We start from the raw sequence: 18,769 nt of genomic DNA, 5'->3' as shown, positions 1-18,769 counted from the left end.
GCTCTTCCGTTCGCTACGCGATTTCAATCGCGAGATTGGTCTCATAGTCAGCGTCTAAGATCCATTAGATTCCTCGTCTAATATCGAGGCAGACTAGTACGATGGTTTTTGTCGCGCGGTCATAAATATTCCGTAGCGGTTGCAAATAGATGCTACCTACGGCTAAGTACTGCGAGAAATTGCTAATAGATCGTTAATAATTCGCTTACCGCACAGGGGTTCCGATTGCTCAACGCAATAAAAATAAATTGTTTCTGTTTCTCTTTGCTCGTCAGGCGAGATTACCACGCGCGAGCCGCTCGATCGTGAAACGAAAGACGTCCATGAGCTGGTCCTGGAGGCGCGGGATCAAGGAACACCGTCGAGGGCCGCCAGGGTGCCTTTGAAGATCATGGTTTTAGATGTCAATGACAACTCGCCTGAAATCGTCGATCCTCAAGGGGAGAACGTTAGCGTTAGAGAGGAGCAACCACCGGGAACGGAAGTCGCCAGAGTGCGAGCACTGGACACGGATCTCGGTGAGAACGCTTCGGTGACCTACAGTATCTTGAAAGGTAAGACTATTACTATTAATGTTAATTTAATTTATTTCGGATGTTATGTCTTGATACACAAGAGAGAGAGAGAGAGCGATTCCATCTCGATTACTTATTAATTGCTGTGCGTGACTAATCGGTTATGCTCTGCTCGCCTAATTGAAGGAACCTGCGCTTTTGCCTTACGAATATATATGATTATATCTCAGTAAGAAAATATATAAATTATAATTATAGTAGTTGTGTATACGCGCGCGGCCAATAATTGCGTTGCTTCGTTACGAGAATGCCGGCAGTTGCGGAGAGTCGGGAATAATAGAGAAATAGCGAGGAAGTACTTACGTGCCGGAGATTAGACAGCGCCGACTTAGTTTTTTACCGATCTTTCTTTCTCTCTCGCTTTCTCTCTTGTCTCTCGTGGAAGGGCGAGACTTTTTGAAACTTTAATAACCCAGCAGCAATTACAGAAACAATTATGCACGGTCTTAAAAGCAGTCGCAAGCGTTCTTGCCGGGCGTGTTGTTATCTGTTAGAAACGCATCGTCTATGAAGAATGCGCACGCGGCCCATTCCACGCCGATTACAATCGGCATTGAATTTGCCCGATTGCGTGTATTTATAGACATAAAAAGACAAACGAAAAAAAAATTTCGATCATAAGATTAAATATTAACATCGCTTATTCGGGACTTGTATTATCGTAGAGCGATGTACCTTTCTAGTCCAAGTCTAGCATATTTCATTCCGCGCTTTATCGCGACATTTATTTCGCACATACATGCTTCTCTCTTTGGAGTAAATAACATATATATCGAATAACTTTTCTATTCCATGTCGAACTTAATACTTAATTTAACTCCACGTTAAATTTCGAAAAAGCTCGTCTAGTTCTTTAATTTTGTTCTCTTTGAATTTTTATCGCTTAGAGTATATTTTCGATCGGTATCTGATTCTGTTTTTCATCTCAGACCGAGATTCAGATGGTTACAACGTCTTCACCATCGACCCGATCACCGGCATGATCAGGACCAAGGCCGTGCTTGACCACGAGGAGCGCAACGTATACCGGGTGTCTGTAAAAGCGACCGATGCTGGGCATTTGCCGCGACACAGCATCCGTGCGTTGCGAGTCGAAGTTCTGGCACTGGCAGATAATCGACCAACCTTCACCAGCAGCAGTCTTACCTTTAACGTAAGTACCATCGATCTCATCATCTAGTAGAATTCATTTATACGCCGAAATGTTTTTAACTTTGCTGGAGAGATGCTATTTATGTATAATCCTTTTTTTACAATTACTCATTAGAATCTTGATATATAATTTAATATTTTTTTTAAATATTATTAATTGTCAAAAACTCGATATTTTATATTTAATTTTTTTTCTGTTATAATAATATTTTTAAAAAAGCAAAAATAAAATACAAATAAAGAAATATTCTAGAATATATAAATATTTTTATCATATTTCGATTACTAAATCTCTGTCTACTCATTATCAGTCTTGTTCAATACACAAGTTAACTTTAATAAAGAGAATATTTTTACGAGAGATTTGAGAAATACAGAAAGGTAGATAATCACACGGAAATTAAACAATATACGTTTAATGCATGTAGGTGCGTGAGGATGCAAGTATCGGGCATGCGGTGGGGTCGGTGTCGGGGGCGGGTCCTGCGGGTCGTGTGGCCTTCACCTTGATCTCGCTGACGCCGATCAGCGAGTTTCCCGCTTTCGACGTCGACCGTAGCTCAGGCCAGCTAGTGGTCGCGCATTCCCTTGATCGCGAGAACGTAAGTGAATACTACTTGGAGATCCGTGCGTTGGACACGACCTCGATCGGGAATCCTCAAAGTATCGCCGTCTCCGTAAAGATTGTCATAGAGGATGCCAATGACAATGCGCCGAGATGGCCACAAGATCCGATAACTATTCGCGTCTCTGAAAGAGCGACGATTGGCTCAACCATTTACAATCTCACGGCTAGCGATTTGGACAGTGGTTTGAACGGCGATCTTAGGTACGGCCTCGTAGATGAGTTTCCATCGAAGGGCTGTTTTGCTGTGGACTCTTTGACGGGTGCTCTGACGCTAGCTAAGCAACTGGACAGAGAGGAAAGGGCGGACTATACTTTGATCCTCAAGGCATCGGACCGCGCATCTCCAGGAGAGCAATTAGCCTCCACGGTCACCGCAAGAATCATCGTCCTTGATCAAAATGACAATGATCCTGTCTTCGTCGCGCCAGAGTCTACCAAAATAGCCGTCGCGTCGAATCTTCCGCTAGGTAAGTGTTATATCTCGCAAGCTGTATTACAAATCTATACATAATAGGATGTTTAATTAAAATTCTTATATTTCATTAGGTGCGAGCCTGGTAAGAGTCGTCGCCATAGACAAGGACTCTGGTGACAACGGTCGAGTGTCTTATGTGATAACTTCAGGCAATGAAGAGGCACGTTTTACTGTGGGCTACGAGTCGGGCATCGTGAGCCTCGCGAAGCCCGTCACGAGATCCACGGATCTCGAAATCACGGCCAATGATCACGGATCGCCGCCTCGTAAGGCTGTGTTGAAGTTGAGTTTGATTCCTGTGACGACGCAGATAAACGGGCCTCCTCGGTTACTATTGCCCAACCCCATCGCCAGGATTTCCGAAAATTTGCACATTGGGACGTCCATATTGAGCGTCGCAGGACCAGCAGTTGCGGATCAAGGTAAGAAAAAAGACTTAACTATAAGCATTTTATTGTAATTGCCCGTACGTCTTTGCCGTTACACGTCAATTAAATTAACGAAACTCGACCTTTCATTACGCAACTTATAGTCACGACCGAATATAAAGTTATCATTAGTTTAACGACATCCACACCGTCGGACCAGATTAAGCGGTTTTCCGATTTAAGATCTGAAGCAATGTAAACGCATGGAACAAAGCGAACAAACGCGGCCGAAACTTATCGATAGCAGGCGTAATAAGGATGCGCGGAAGCATCGAAAACAGAAGCTCCTTTTATATACTTCATCCTCATTGTTTCGGTGGTGCACGCATAAAGTCGCTGGTGCGCGATGCAGATAGGGCTGTCAATTTAGCGACGTTTATGGCGTGCACAGCTGAAATTACAATCTGCTATCTCTCGCTCTTCCCCGGTCGTCTCACTCGCATTCAGACGATCGCGATTTTGTCTTTCTTTCTCTGTCTTCAATGTAGATAGTATATGTCGAAGATGCCGCTCTGTACACGCCACCTACATATCACGCGCAAATCGTGTACGCGCAAGGGCGAACATAATCGTGAACACTCTCACCGCGGTTAATAGGAAAGCCCTGCTACGAAAATACCTCGAATAATTGCCTTGAATCCGGTCAGGGTACCGAGCATTATAGTAAATTCAGTGAAATGACTCACGCGGCTCGGGCTCTCTCGAGGATCGTCGGCAACGCGTTCCGTCCGTACGTAAAGCTCCGGAATACCCCGCTGCGGTGACTCTTCCCCTCTGTTCGTTTCTCTTCTCGATCGTCTTAAAAATCACGAGCACAGGTCTCTACCGAGAAAATTCCGACGCAACGGCTTCGTCTCGGAGAATATCGACCCGGGGAACACGTCCTCGGATTCTTCTCTTTCGGAAAACGCGATAACGAGTTTTTGCGAGCGAGCTCGTTCGCATTATTTACGACACAAGTCGTGTCATTTTTCGCGAGACGTGCGGCAACTCGCGCTAATTATCGTCGCGGGAGTTTCACAAGTGACTGAACATATTCATGGCATACATTAGTATTTTTGTGGCGAATAACGTCCGACTAGAAGGCGAGTTGTGTTTCGAAGGTAAGATATGAAAATAGTGAGTCGATAAATATCATAAAAAAAATCATCATACGACTTGAAAGTCGCTCATTCCGGAAATATCGATCCGACATGATCGCGCCTCGCGTGTATTCGTACCAACACCTGATGAGATTTTTCATCATGTGAAAAAACTAGTGATAAGCAAAAAGCCAATTACGCTGCGTGAATGTCTGATAAACGATAATATTCCACGCGATCGCTAAACGCATATATCTTCAAGCTCACACGTATGATGGTTACACGTACATATTTTGCGGATCATTTCTTCGCGCTAGATCCGCATACTTATTCCCAACACGGGAGCGATTTGATCTAGCCGGTTTGAGTCTGATGAACAGTTAAATCGCGCGGAAGAGTCTGTGCTTCTCGTACGGTAAACTAGTAGCCGCTGAAGCCGACAACATGGAGTATCTCTTCTGGTTTTGCGCTTATCTATCGCGACACCGGAGTAGCGCATTAACGCGCCCCGCCAATGGATCCTACGTATCCCGAGGGACTTAGCTGTGTGCTCGGTAGTATACAGGGGAAGGTTGCAAAGTGTATGCGCGAGCGGGTGGAGAATCAGAGGGTATTAGAGAGGACGAGGCGAAACAATGGCCACGTATATCATCGTGTCGCCGGCTTGCCGCGGTACGCATAGGCAAATCACCGGGAGCTCCCATACCAACACCGATAACCGTCATACACGGCGATTCCTCACGTGTGTACGTGTGACGCGAAGCTACGTCTCGCCGCGAAGCTACCGGACTAGAAACACGACGAAAGATGGTCACGAACGCGAGCGTGCTGCGAATGGACGTATGTGTGTCGCATCCCTTTGTTCTAAGCCGGCTAAAAATCCGACGAGCATGGGCTCGCTAAGTGCTGGAATTCGAGAATCGAATGCATTAAAGTCTCCGCGCTCGAATCGTGAAAATCTGCAGACGCTACGATTTTTCGATAATATTCTATTATAAAAAAAAATCTGCCGATTCGCGAAGACGATTGCGAATTTTATATATTGTTATATAGTGAATAATAAATTTTTTATTTCGCTTTATACAGGTAACGTCACCTTCACGATTCCGAATGATGTGGCCTCGAACAAGTTCGCCATTACGCCTAGCGGTGTAGTCACTCTTCGAGGTTCCCTGGATCGCGAGAAAGTCGCGCGTTATTCCGTTTCTATTCTGGCGAGATCCAGCAAGCTTTTGGACATCACTACTCTGGAGGTGTTTGTGATGGATGAGAACGACAACAATCCGGAATTTCGGCCAGGCTCCTGTTATACTCTTGCTGTACCAGAAAACCAGGAAGTTCCCGTGATCCACACCATAGCCGCGACTGATCTTGATGAGGAAAAGAACGGCGAAATCTTCTACAGTATCGTAGGTGAGTTATCCCATTAGATGCATAATGTGTGAAATCACGATTATGAGAATATAAATGTTTAAGCTTCAAATTTCACATTCTCTTTTCCAGGTGGCAATATCGGCGCCAAGTTCACTCTGGATCCAACCACCGGTGTATTGTCGATGTCAAATCTGGATCGCGAGACCGTATCCAAATATGTGCTGACGATTTCGGCCAAAGACAAGGGAAGACCCAGCCGAGAAGCGCGTTGCAATCTCACCGTGATTGTGCTGGACATCAACGACAACGCTCCGACCTTCGTACAGAATCAGTATACCGAATCTCATGCGCACAATAATTTTCCGTACGGATCGTCAAACTATCCGGCGAATTATTATCCCGCCAAATATGTGACAACCATCTCGGAAGACGTTGCGCCAGATTCGAGTGTAATGTCCGTAAAGGCAACAGATCCAGACCAGGGTGTAAACGGGAAGATCACATATGCCATTGCCGAAGAGACAAGCTGGCTCTTCAGGGTCGACAACCTGACCGGTGTTATTACCACGGCCGGGTGAGTGCACACGTCTCATCGTTCGCTTTTTTACATACATTTTCTTTTCTTTCTCCGCTTTCTGTCACTCTCGCCGTTTCCTTTCCCTTCTGACCATCTCAGTTTCCTTCTCATTCATTTTATCTCTTTTCTTCTCTTGCTTTCTTTCCCTTTCTTTTCCATATGCGAGTATTGCTTTGCGCGCGATCTTGGCTACCAACCGACTAATTTCATCCTGGCGTTAATTACCGCGACCTTTATTGCACATCCGATTAGGATCACCCAGGGGGATATTAGCGGTCGGTAGTAGCGTCGTAAAATGGGAAGTGGAGACGCACACATACACAAAGAGGATCATGGAGACGGTTCTTAGCAAAAAAAGCTCGACGTTCTCTAAGGTGGGGGAGAAAGGAAAGGAGCGGCGCGGTCTAGGAACGTCGTAAAATTATAAAGTCAGTCGATGCGCTTTACGAACGACGTTCTATGGCCGATTAAACGATTCTGTATGCATAACCCGTCGACACAAACCAAGATGCTCTTCCTTTTTCCCCATCTCTTTCTCTCTCTCTCTCTTTTGTCGCCGCACGTTCGCTCTTTGCTATGTCCGTTCGTTCCTCTCGATCCGTGTGTGTATCTCTTATGATTACATGTGCAATAAACTGATACTCGGGACGTCATTAAAGCGAAGACTTTCCGTGGCTTCCGTCCATCCTTCCAAACAGCAAGGTCGTGGTTTGTTAATTAATGGATTATTTTGATGCAAGCTGTGAACCTTAATCCCGAGCGAAATCCAGCGTACCGATGTAATCGTTAATCGTTGTTCGTCATAATCGATGTTAATCGTTCAATGCGATCTTAGATGTCGTACGAAAATCTCGTGAAGGAAGATCTCAACAGCTAATTGTGCATGCGCAAACTTCGTGGAAATAGAATTCAATTCATCAGTCGAGTTTTTTTTATACAAAATATTAATTTTTATGAGTGGATGATGATAGTTCCGTAGTGATTAGAAGACGTCTTTCCATGTCACCGTCTGACATCTCCTTTCTCTCCTCGATCAATCAACCTCTCAAAGTGACCGAGTAAAACACTCCCACGCCAGGAATATACATGCAATTTGCTTGTTGCATTATATATCAATATAACCGCCATAAACACTCATGGCGCCGACATTACATCCAACATCGCTATGATTGACTATTCGCACTTTAATTCTCAGTCGCCAATTGGTCTTCGATCTTGATTTACTATTACAGTACAATTTTCATTGACTGCAGCCGTGGTTTACGTGATTCTTATCGTTTCTACTTTCACTTTTTACCACTTTTGCTCTCGTTTACCCAGAGATGAGCGAACTAGCGTAGCGAACGTAGGAAGAGAGGGTAGGAGCACTAAATCGTGGAGGAACGAGAGAAGCTGCTCGACGATACTGGGAGTGTCGGTAGCCATGAGAAGAAGCGCAGGGGAAAGCGGTCGCATACTTTTGCATCGCGACAGCCGTGTGTCATTTCAGCGAGATGCCATGTGGCATTTCAATGCATTATTTCAGCCGGCAAAATGTCTGATATGCAAAACCAGATCTCGCTCGGGCCGCTCTTTCGTCGTGCGTGTATTTCTCCCTCCTTCATCGTTTCTCTTCGCTCTTTTTGAATGCGGTCATCTCTGTTTCTCTTTCTCTTCTCTTCCCTTCTCCTTCTGTGTTTAGTATTCTCTTCCTCCGATCAGTAGCCGCGGACCCGGCTTTCGTGTCGCCTTGTTGCTGTTGTTCTTACTGCACAACGGTCGTCCCTGTTACCTTTGGAAGCCAGCCGCTCTGCGGCACGAGAAGAAGGTGTACGAAACATTTTTCCCTTTTTCATTCTTGGACCACCCGGTAGATACAGGTGCGGGTCAAACGAGGACCAGTCCTCTTTAAAATGACTCGATAAATAGCGCGAACCGGTGGCAAGGACGACGAGACGATACCGGAGATGACGTGTCAACCGATCTCGCTGATCTCGTGCAGATAATTGGAGTATAAATCACTTTTGCGATCTAATAGGACACACTCCTCTATTTCTACATTTCTTTCATATATAAAGATCCTTATGTATATATTTGGCTTATTTACTATTTGAATGATATAATGCATGTGACATTTTCAAAATTGTCTTCTATTTTTTGAAAGATTTATTTTCAGTTAACAATAAGATGTTCTTTGTGCAACTATTATTCTGTTTGGATAGAGATTTGCAAAACTGCATGCTCTGCACGTTGAGAGAAACGGCGAAAGATAAAGCAGTGGAGTAGTTCGCTTCGCGCAATCGTAAATAAGCGTATCGAACTTGTGCACTACCGGCGTCCGATCATTATCCCACGCTTATTAAGAGTTATTGCGAGCGTTACGTTGCATCGCGAAGCCGCTCTGGGAACTTCTCTTGCTCGCCGATTGCGCGTAACTTTATAATAACATTGTTTTCAGATACAGTTTTTGCGAAATATCCGCGAATTAGTTTTAATAAATGATTCTGATAAATACTGGCTAGTAAAAATGGCCTATAAACTTTTTCCGAATACAATACATCATTAAAATAACATAATTATCATTACTCTTATTAATAAATAACGAACTATTGATATTGATTTAATGTATTTTCTTGAAATGTCAGATAAAGTAAAACTTTAGAAAAAATAAATTATTGCAATATTTTTTCTTACTAAATTATATAATTTCTTTAATTTAATTTTTATCATTCATTTTTTATAATAATTAATTTTTATTTTTTTCTTGTTCGATATAGTTCACTGGACCGCGAACGCCAAAACAGCTACACCTTTCATGTAGTCGCTACAGACAGTGGAAAGTACGATGCGAAGAGCACTTCGATTATCGTTGAGATCAACGTCAGCGACGTGAACGATAACGCGCCAGTTTTTGAGGAATATCCTTTTCGGACGCGTGTGTCTAGTGGTATACAGCCCGGTCAGAATATTCTACGGGTATCGGCCAACGACGCCGACGATGGTGCCAATGGAGATATCGTGTACTCGTTTCTGCAAGAGCAGGAAAAGCCAAAGTTTCGGATACATCCCAGCACCGGCGAAATAACAGCGAGCCTATCGCTGTCACAAGACAACGGCAAAATCTATCACCTGGAGATATTAGCCAGAGACAAAGGAAACCCGCCAAAGAGCGCCAAAGGTTTAATCGAGCTCCAAATCGGCGATTTCGCAGATCTAGCGCCAGCCCTCAAATTTCAGAATGATACGTACAACGTCGTTGTTCAAGAGAACTCCGCGGCCGGCACAGAGATTGTTCAGATCACCGCAGTGCGCACCGATGGCAGAAGACAGCATGTATCCTATTCGATCGTATCAGGAAATGACTTCGACACCTTCGCGATCGATGCAGGTACCGGTTTGTTGCGCGTCAATAATCCTACGAGACTCGATGCGGAGCTCTGGAACGATCTAACGGTGAAGCCTAGCGACGACTTGCCGGACGAAGCGACGCGCACCAATTCGTGGGGAAGATCTCTAGAAAATCAGCAGCCGAAGGAGCCTAGAGAAAGCTCGAGGCACATACTCAATATCATGGCAAAAACGGCGGGACCAGACATCCTAGAGGCGTACGTCAAGGTAATTGTCAGATTGTCCGATGTCAACGATAATCCGCCGATCTTCACGCAAACGCAATACTCGGCTACTGTGCTTGAAGGCAACGCCAAAGGAGACTTTGTCGTGAAGGTAAGTTTCATAAGATCTTACAGAATCGTTCTTTATATTTGGTGCATTATATGGCTTTTTTCAATTAAGCATTAAAGTAAAAATGTAAAGCAATACTAATAAACACTATCATCTTTATTTACTATTCATGAAATTCTTGCGTAAATTTTTATGAACATATATATATAAATTTTCGAGTCATATAAAAGAAAATATCTTAATATATATAAGTAGATACGTAAGACAGAATCATTCAAATATCGGATATTTGTATTTTCTTTATATATTTTATAGTACATTAATAAAGATATAAAAATATAGAATATACCGATATAAAAATGTATACAACTGGATATACACATCTTTACATTCGTCAATATTTGCTGCCGTAGCTTTCAGCAAATGACGCTGATCAAGGTCTGAACAGTAGAATCTTATATCATATTGTGGACGGTAATCCGGATAATGCTTTCACCATAAGTCCGCCGTATAGTGGAGTCGTAAGAACCAATATAGTCCTAGATCGTGAAGTCCGTGAAAAATATAGGCTAACTATCATCGCAACCGACCAAGGGAATCCACAATTAACCGGCACGGCTGCATTGAGCGTGCGGATAATCGATGTCAATGACAATCAGCCCACCTTTCCAAAACACAGTGTCATTTCAATCTCTGAAGGTAAGTCATAAAAACTAATATTATAATATTAAACCTGGAATTTTAAATATACTTTTTAAAATATCAGAATATAATATGCGCGAAAAATTTACGTGCATATTATTACGAGAATTACGTATAATCATCTATTAAATAAGTACAATATTCAAATTGTGTTCGTCAAGTTCAAGGCATTATATTATTATGCTTTAGTATTTAGAATTATCGAGCTTGTAGTGTTTGATGTGCCAGTTTTCTCTTTAAGTATCCGATCTTTGCATTTTTCAAATTGTGGCACCATTTCCTCGAGACTTTTGTCACCATCTATAATCATAACCGGCGCTGGTAAAGAGAATAAAGTTTGCCTATAGAGCCAGTCATCGTGAATTTCGTGGATTTGTCTTAGATATTCTAACGATACAGGGTCTTCTTCTTTGCGTCCACGTGCCTGCATTCTTTGATACACAACTTCTGGCGTAGTTCTTAGATATACTAAATTGCAAATATAATCAAAATATTATTTAATATAAAGATAAAAAAGATATTTTCTTTGCTTTAGTAAACAAATGTATGCACCTATTAAGTCTGCTCTTATATTAGTGTTTTCCATACACCAATCATACCATTTTTCTAAAATTACCACCTCTACATCTTGTATCATCTTTGTACGTTTCATATTTTCTAAAAAGCATCTTGCACCAAATATGGATCTTTCCATAACTTTATAGGGCGACAGTGTGCTCATAGTGTGTAATTTTAGCCTAGTTAATTGAGCATACGATTGAAATATAAAGGCATAATTTATTGGGTCCTTGTACAAGAGATCCTAAAAGCAGTATATAGCTTTTCTTTTAGTATCAGTATGACATGTAAAAATATTTTTTTCAGTAATTATATTAAATTTTTTAAAACTATATGGTTCTGTCATATATATCTGCTGTGACATTTTAATTTAAGATATATCTCAAATGCTGTTACAGCTGAAAAACTTACCAGCAAATTTACTCCAGCCACATTTCGCCATAAATCCACTGGTTCTTGTAAAATTGTAGCATTGTTAAAGTTTTGGAAGTGATTCAAAAATGTTGTTTTACCACTTCCAATATTTCCTTCTATACAGATTGTAAATGGATTGTTGTAGAATTTTCGTGGGGAGGCCATTATCTTGATACAAATAGAGCAGCGTCTTCCTGAACCTATATACAAACCTAATATAAACTAGTTGCATCAATATCAATTAATAATCGAATTATTTTAAGAAATTATCAGCTTATTGAACAATTTTATTATTTTTGCATATAATAAATATAAGTTTTCATACTTATTGCTATCATACTCATTAAATTATCACGAGATGCAAATTATTCGAATATCATAAGTAAAATAGTACCTATGGTAATTATCTTGATGATAACTATATCCGGTTTATTGTCTGTTATCGATTTACATAGACCACTTGCAAGAATTTCTTGAGGTTAGAGAAATACAGTTGTCTCTTATATATCCTTTGTATTATCATATATATTCGTCACGTAACACTATAAAACTGTTCGAAAAATACGTATTGTGACCATGCAAATCGACTAATGTTGACTGGTGTAGACTGATGTCGATGCACTGCCATACATAACACATGCTGGATCTGGACTACTGGACGAGGAATGTGTTTCCCGCCAAAAGTATACATCGCCATGTTTGTGCGTCACATGAAAAACCTGTTTGACATCTGTTCGATAATGCGAAAGGCGCGGTCAACTGTGCGCTTGCGTAGCTATATTCGCGGGAAACTTAAATATACAGATGAAAAGTCTCGAGGAAATGCCGTGAACCATCTAGTATTAAATCTTAAATAATTCAATAGAAAATGTGTTACAATCGTTTAGTAAGTTGGATATACATATCTGAATATATGTTAGAGAAAACGGATTACATTTAATATAAATTCATAAATTCTAAATTTATTAAATTGCGGAGATATGATACCTATACCAAATTTTATACTTGCGCTATTTAATTAATCTCATTAATGAATTTTTTAAATTTTATTATATTGCCTTACGAATATTACGGAGAGTAGTATCCAAATATTCAAGATATTTCTTTTTAATCGTAGATCATCGCAAAATGATGTTATAATCTCAAACTATTCTTAGTGTACGGTAATGTGAATTGCTCATCTGAATCTATCAAAGGCAATCACATTATGAATGTGGAATAGCAAGAGACTCGTTAAGACACTTGGTGCCAACGACAGTAGCATAGCAGTATCTATGATAATCCTGTCGGCAATATCAGGTAGGATTTCACCCACGATGACGATAGCTTGAGTTTCATTTTAGTCGTTGGCTCTCGAATGTCTACCCCCGCGATTCCCCCTCGAAATGCAACGGGTTCCATGATGGGTTCACTCCTCTCAAGGTCGCCCACGTGCGACGATAGAAGGAGAGGCAGTGGAGCTGCATGAAATGCCAGTGTATGAGAAAAGGAAAAAGAAGGAAGAAAAATGCATTTATTGATATCGCGACGCTATTGGTACTCTGAGATCATGCCATCATCTGTATAAAGACATCCAAATGAATAACTAGGACCGAATAAGAACCGAAGATTATAAACAAAACAACATTATATATATATATAAAATTAATGCTAAATTATCAAATATTATAAATCTAAATTACATTTTAAGTTAATTTTAAATAAATCTGGGTATACAAAAATTATGTTCAAGAAATATAATACATAGTTTGAATCATAAATGCAGTCAAGTCTATATATAGATTAGTATTTTTAGCAGAAGGTAGACGTACTTTACATTCCAAATAAAATTTTGATTTGCAACGAAAAGAGAATTCAACATTTGGAGAATGATATATACAGGGTGTCTCACAACAAATAAACGATGGTGAAGATGAATCGATGAAGAGCGCGAAAGCGAGAGAAGGCAGTGGAAGAGAGGGACTCAACTGCATTGAGAGGGCGGGAACGCATTCTACTCTCCAAGTATAAAGTTAAGTGGCAAAGGATTTATGCCGGCATTAAAGTCCAACTGTTCGGGACAATCTGCATAACTTAAGCGAGGCTGCCGAAGCGCGCGTTCGGTGGCTCGGCTTCTTTCTCTCTCTTTTTCTCTGTTCTCGGCACACGAGCCCTCTTCCTCTTCGGCCTTTCTCGCGTCATCATATTGTTCCCCATTGACAGATACGATTCAATGGAACGGCACGCAGGACTGAGGTGGCCGCGAGTTTGACGTACAAGCGCCAACCTCGCGCTACCACTTCTCGAGGCGCAGAAAAAGAAGGTCTCGTCTCGTCTCCTGTGAATTTTCTTTCGATCGCCATCGGTCGGCAGCTAGTCAACGAAGATGACGCGACGAAAAACGAGTGGTGATCGAGTAAATTCAACCGCATCGTCGAATAAACGAAGGCTGCGATGCGATGGTTTCGATGATGCCTCGAGCGGGTCGTTTCCTTCTTTTCTTATGGATCCGTTTCTTCTCCTATCGGATGGAATTTCCAATAGCGAGCAGGTGGCAAGTTACGCACGTTCTAGCAATCGTTGGAAGACGACGCGATTTAATAAGAGATTTCTTGGATCTTTTATTGCGATTGCATTTTTGTTTTCATCTTTGCTTTCCCTTGCTACCACTATTGCTGCGCTGCTATTTCTTCTTCTTCTTCTTTCGAGAACGTCCAACACGAAGATCGTAGGCACATACTGGCGCTCGTAATGGCATAATACGAGATTACTATCTAATTTGTATCGCCGTAAAACTCTTCAGCCTCGGTGTAAACGAGACTGCCACATCACGTTAACACACACGCGACGTCGCGTCAGGCAAAATTTATTTAACGTTGCACTCCTTTGGAAGCCCGTTGGCATCTTACAATTGCAAGTGCGACAGTAAAGAAATTATATCGTAGAGATATCGCTTTGCTAGAGATAATAAACTTTTCATAGGCCATTTATGATCCCTACATATATACGCTTTCAATTTCTGTGTGAATATCTCTTCGACCATGCCGCGGTTACGTGGCTAATGTGTTTTGCTGTATTCAAAGCAAATTTGATAGAAATATGTATCATCGTGATCGTAACGCGAGACGTGACGAGATAATGAGCCTGCTTTAACATCTTGTAGCAAAACATTTCTTATTGCATCTTTACGGTAATCGCAACCTGCCGTTCTCACGTAATGATTTATGCCTATAAATTGCTAATTGATAGCACAGCTCAGCATAAAACAGTTCAACCGAAGTAATCCATGTTCTCGTTATAGATATAGAGCTCGCATCTTTTCACGATAACGATTACGTTTAATCCGTACGAGTCGTGTTTTTAATGCAGCCTGCTCGTCCTATGGTAAACGTTTGTAATTACTGTGGTAGGAATAAAGGATGTAATTATCATTCAAACCAGGGGGCGCGGTTCATCGATGTTGGATGGGCCCTCTGCTCTCATAAGGCCTTTGTATGCGGCCATGTGTACATTTGTGGGAGGATTTAATCGACAGCGTCGATCGAGTCGATTCCGAAAGTGGCACTGACACGAGAAATCGAGAAACAATAGTAGACCACCGACGAGCATGTTTTCCGTACAAGGAACATAATGTTGCCGGACACTGTACATGTTTAGATTCAATTCATGAAATACGAAGAACATCCGAGATAATAAACGTTATCTCGATATATAGATAATGAATCAGATTTAAAATGCAACAATATGTTATACGTAACATTTGTCTGCTATAATAATTTTGTGAGAAAAAGTTTCAATACTTGTTCTTTATTTTTAAATCTTCTTTGTCTTTGATGCTATTAAAATATTTACATATCCCGTTGAATTTTTTTCCGCTTAATTGTTCTAACAATTGCACACTCCACAATTTCTGCTTCCGACTTATCAAGTCTGAGATAACAGAGAGTTGAAGCTATAACAGAGTCATGTCGCGCGCGCATATTCGCATTTGTAGACGGCGGGATCGCTCCGGAAACCGATTTACACGACTTTAACGATCTCTCGTGAAATTTACGAGCGGTCGCAGCCGCGTGCTCCAGCTAGCCCTCATGCTAGCCCCCTCGAATACATCGCGCGCCGGTACAGAATAATTCTTTTACTGCCGCAGGTGTTGCTATGCCCGACGTATATCACCTGGCTCAGTCGTGGAATCAAAGTCCGGTCTCTGATGATATACCTCTTCCTAACTACGTACCATTCGCGTACCGTTTATCTTTTAGGAAGCCGAAGAATTTCTTCTGAATTGTTGAAAGCTATATATTATAGAATACATTTATTTGCTTATCCCGTATCATTTTTTTTTATATTTCTATAAAAGCACTAAGTGGGTATGTTTGTTTTTTTACACTTCGCATATCGGGACATTGATTTATTTTGAGCATGATAGAAGAGCAATAGTAGAGATATTGGAAGAGCGAGCAGAATGCGAGTGGCATCGTTCGGAAAAAAAGATTGTTCGATTGCGGTTATATGTATCAAGATAACTTATGAGAAGATATAAATTCATATTTCAGGACAAATTGCGTCCAGGCGCGATCAGAGGTGCATTCGCGAAACGAATTGCGTTTCGCATATTGCAAGTACTTCGCGTACTTTGTGCTCGCAAATTAGTTCCCGCGTTACGGTTTTCAATTTCTTCGAGGACGAGATGATATTGTATAATTTCACTCACGGCGGCTGTGTGATCCGATCGTCTCTCGCGAATGAAGAAGCTCATTCGTTTCTTCAGGCGGATTCGTTCGACTGCTTCTTCTTAGCACGACCAAGATAAAACGATTCGATAGTACGGATTCAATGCATTTTAAGCACGACCCCCTTGAAGTGTCTTTAACTTCGCGGAAGAGCACGCCCTGATCCGTAGGCTACACGTTCGCGTCATTTATGTATCGGGCACGATCGTTTCTCGGTGACAAAGTGCTTTCGCGATGAGGACAAAAGAACGAAATCAATGGCACTTTTATGCATAATGATGCAATTCGTCAGTAGCAACCGCGTGTATCGCAATTTAGAGCGATAAAACTGTCGCCTTTTATTGTGCTCGAGATCCAGCTTTCTTCATTTTCAAGCACATTTTATCAATTCTGCACGCTATTAAACATTAAAATAGCCCTTGCGATTATTCAATTGTTGCAGCAATAAGATGATAGATAATAGTGACAATAGTGATAGATATTAATTAATGATAGATGTATTTATTTCTTAATTTAATATTATTATATTAGCGCAGGAATAGATATTTATTATAAATTCGCTAAAATTGTATCTTTTTAAATTTTAGGTACGGCCATGGGAACTGTACTAACGACCATCACGGCGAACGACGTTGACAGTTCGCCGGTGTTGACGTATCGGTTCGGCAACTTGACGAGTCCGGGACCCTTCAGCATCGACCGATATGGCGGCAAGGTCGTACTACGGAAGCGTCTGGATGCCGAGACGCGGTCCGAGTATAGTCTTCAAGTGATTGCCAGCGATGGAATTCACGAGGCGACGACCGACCTCACCGTTCGTGTGACCGATCTCAACGACAACGCGCCGCGATTCGAACAGGCTGTCTACGTGGCTGTCCTCTCAGGTATATATCGAAGACGATTCTGCCCTTTCTGTCCGAGATGAATGAGAGCGAGGCAGGTAGCAGGCGAATTCGCGATCGAAAACTTTGACGATGATCGGACGCGATCGTCGCGGTGGTTATCGCGTAGCGTTCGCTTCAGCGAGCAGGTGATAATCCTTTGATTTATTGAGGAACGATCGTTCCTGAGATTGCGAGATCGGTTGTTCCGTGAAGCGGTAGCGTAGGACGGAATCGCGGGACGAGCGTTACGGAACGGCGACATATGAGATCCTTCGCCGGTTTCGCTGTTTTGTTGCCGCGTCTTCGAAGCATCGCGAATCTCTTATGGCTCATCGCGAATATACCGCGGTTATTAAAGTATACTAACCTTTGTTCGTTAATGATCCGTTTATACAAATTACGTGGTGAAAATTCCGACGATTTTAATGTATATCTCATTTAGACTTGTAGGTAAGCCATTTATTTATTGTATATTGTTTCTATAGTTTACGCGTGCAAAGTTGACATCTACATGACAAAATTGCGGTTCTATCATTAATTGATATTTATTATCGTTATAGTATACCGTGAGATTGTTATCGGTCGCGAATTCACCGCTAGACGATGCTTCGATGTTAGCATCCCGTTGAATATAGTATAGAGGCACAAAGAAATAAGGAAAGAGGAGACGGGAAGATACAGACGGGCTCCTCGGCGCGAAATAAACGCGCGTTTAAAAACTGGTTTTTAGTAGACACGCGTTGTCCTGTTGTCCGTGTTCCAAACTCGAATTGACACCGCGCCGAGATAAAGCGCGCGAGAAAGAGCGGCGCGCGGGTGAGAGATGAGAGGAGAAAAGAGAGAGGCCGAAAAAGAAGACGGGTACAAGGAAGACCGATGAAAAGTTAGCTGCTCGAATGCGAGAGAGAAAAAGATACAGTGTATTGGGAAGAAGGTGAAAGAAGAGAGAAGGAGAGAGATAAAGACAGAGAAAGAGAATGCGAGATCGGCAGGACAGGGCGGAGAGCGGGAATCATGGAGAAAGAGAATGGTATGGATGGAGTGAAAGAACTAAGGAGGATTACGAACTCTTCGCACATAAATAAATGCGAAGACACTGATTGCGAAGCAGCCGAAAAGCCGAGTTCGCTATTCGCAGACTGAGATCGCCAATTTCACGAAAGAATTCTCTCCGAAACTTGTTAAAAATACATAGATCCGCGCCTAATGGTGTTTGGTTGAGTGGCGGAGAGATAGGACAACAGGTAAAGATAGATTGGCAGGTGGTGGATGTGGAAAGGATTCAAACAGGAGCTCGTACGGCGACAAGCCGCGAATTTGCATCCTTCTCTCCTTTCCAGCTCATCTCGCGCTTCGTCTCTTATGTTACGAAAAGCTATGTAGCATTTTTTATCGAGGACAGGCACAGGTTGGTAGGTCGCAGATACGATCGAGCGGAGAATTTTTGGCGAAAGTTAATGAAACGCCTGGGCGGTTAATGGGATCATTATAGATGGATATTGTAAAAGTTATAACATCAAAATATATCGAAAATACTTTGTTGCTCTTTCC

General features: G+C 41.9%; 2 protein-coding genes across 5 annotated transcripts in view; one reads left to right on the top strand and one right to left on the bottom strand.

Annotated features, from left to right (window-relative positions):
- Positions 1-18,769, top strand: part of LOC115238244 (protein dachsous) — a 310,168-nt gene that overhangs the window by 286,733 nt on the left and 4,666 nt on the right. The window contains exons 9-15 of the mRNA XM_029811895.1: positions 2,156-2,822; positions 2,902-3,252; positions 5,427-5,753; positions 5,844-6,288; positions 9,048-9,993; positions 10,365-10,650; positions 16,922-17,218. Of these exons, the coding sequence (XP_029667755.1) occupies positions 2,156-2,822; positions 2,902-3,252; positions 5,427-5,753; positions 5,844-6,288; positions 9,048-9,993; positions 10,365-10,650; positions 16,922-17,218 (3,319 nt within the window). The remainder of the gene's footprint in view (positions 1-2,155; positions 2,823-2,901; positions 3,253-5,426; positions 5,754-5,843; positions 6,289-9,047; positions 9,994-10,364; positions 10,651-16,921; positions 17,219-18,769) is intronic.
- On the bottom strand, positions 10,225-12,338 carry LOC115238243 (deoxynucleoside kinase-like). 4 transcript variants are annotated; one of them, XR_003884472.1, is made up of 5 exons: positions 12,020-12,327; positions 11,623-11,825; positions 11,206-11,455; positions 10,766-11,121; positions 10,225-10,684 (listed from the first exon to the last, which is right to left on the bottom strand). XR_003884472.1 is itself a non-coding variant. In XM_029811894.1 (5 exons), the coding sequence occupies exons 2-4, from the start codon at positions 11,788-11,790 to the stop codon at positions 10,832-10,834; spliced, it is 708 nt and encodes a 235-aa protein (XP_029667754.1). In that variant the 5' UTR covers positions 11,791-11,825; positions 12,020-12,327; the 3' UTR covers positions 10,225-10,684; positions 10,791-10,831. The 4 variants fall into 4 exon arrangements, 3 of the variants coding, with proteins under 3 accessions (XP_029667754.1, XP_029667753.1, XP_029667752.1); XM_029811894.1 differs by having other exon boundaries at positions 10,791-11,121; XM_029811893.1 differs by having other exon boundaries at positions 10,225-11,121; positions 11,623-11,837; positions 12,020-12,338.

The sequence above is a fragment of the Formica exsecta genome, unplaced genomic scaffold, assembly GCF_003651465.1.
Source record: "Formica exsecta isolate Colony F162 unplaced genomic scaffold, ASM365146v1 scaffold33, whole genome shotgun sequence".
Lineage (NCBI taxonomy): Eukaryota > Metazoa > Arthropoda > Insecta > Hymenoptera > Formicidae > Formica > Formica exsecta.
The sequence above is the reverse complement of the archived record's forward strand: the minus strand, read 5'-3'. Positions and strand labels throughout refer to the sequence as shown.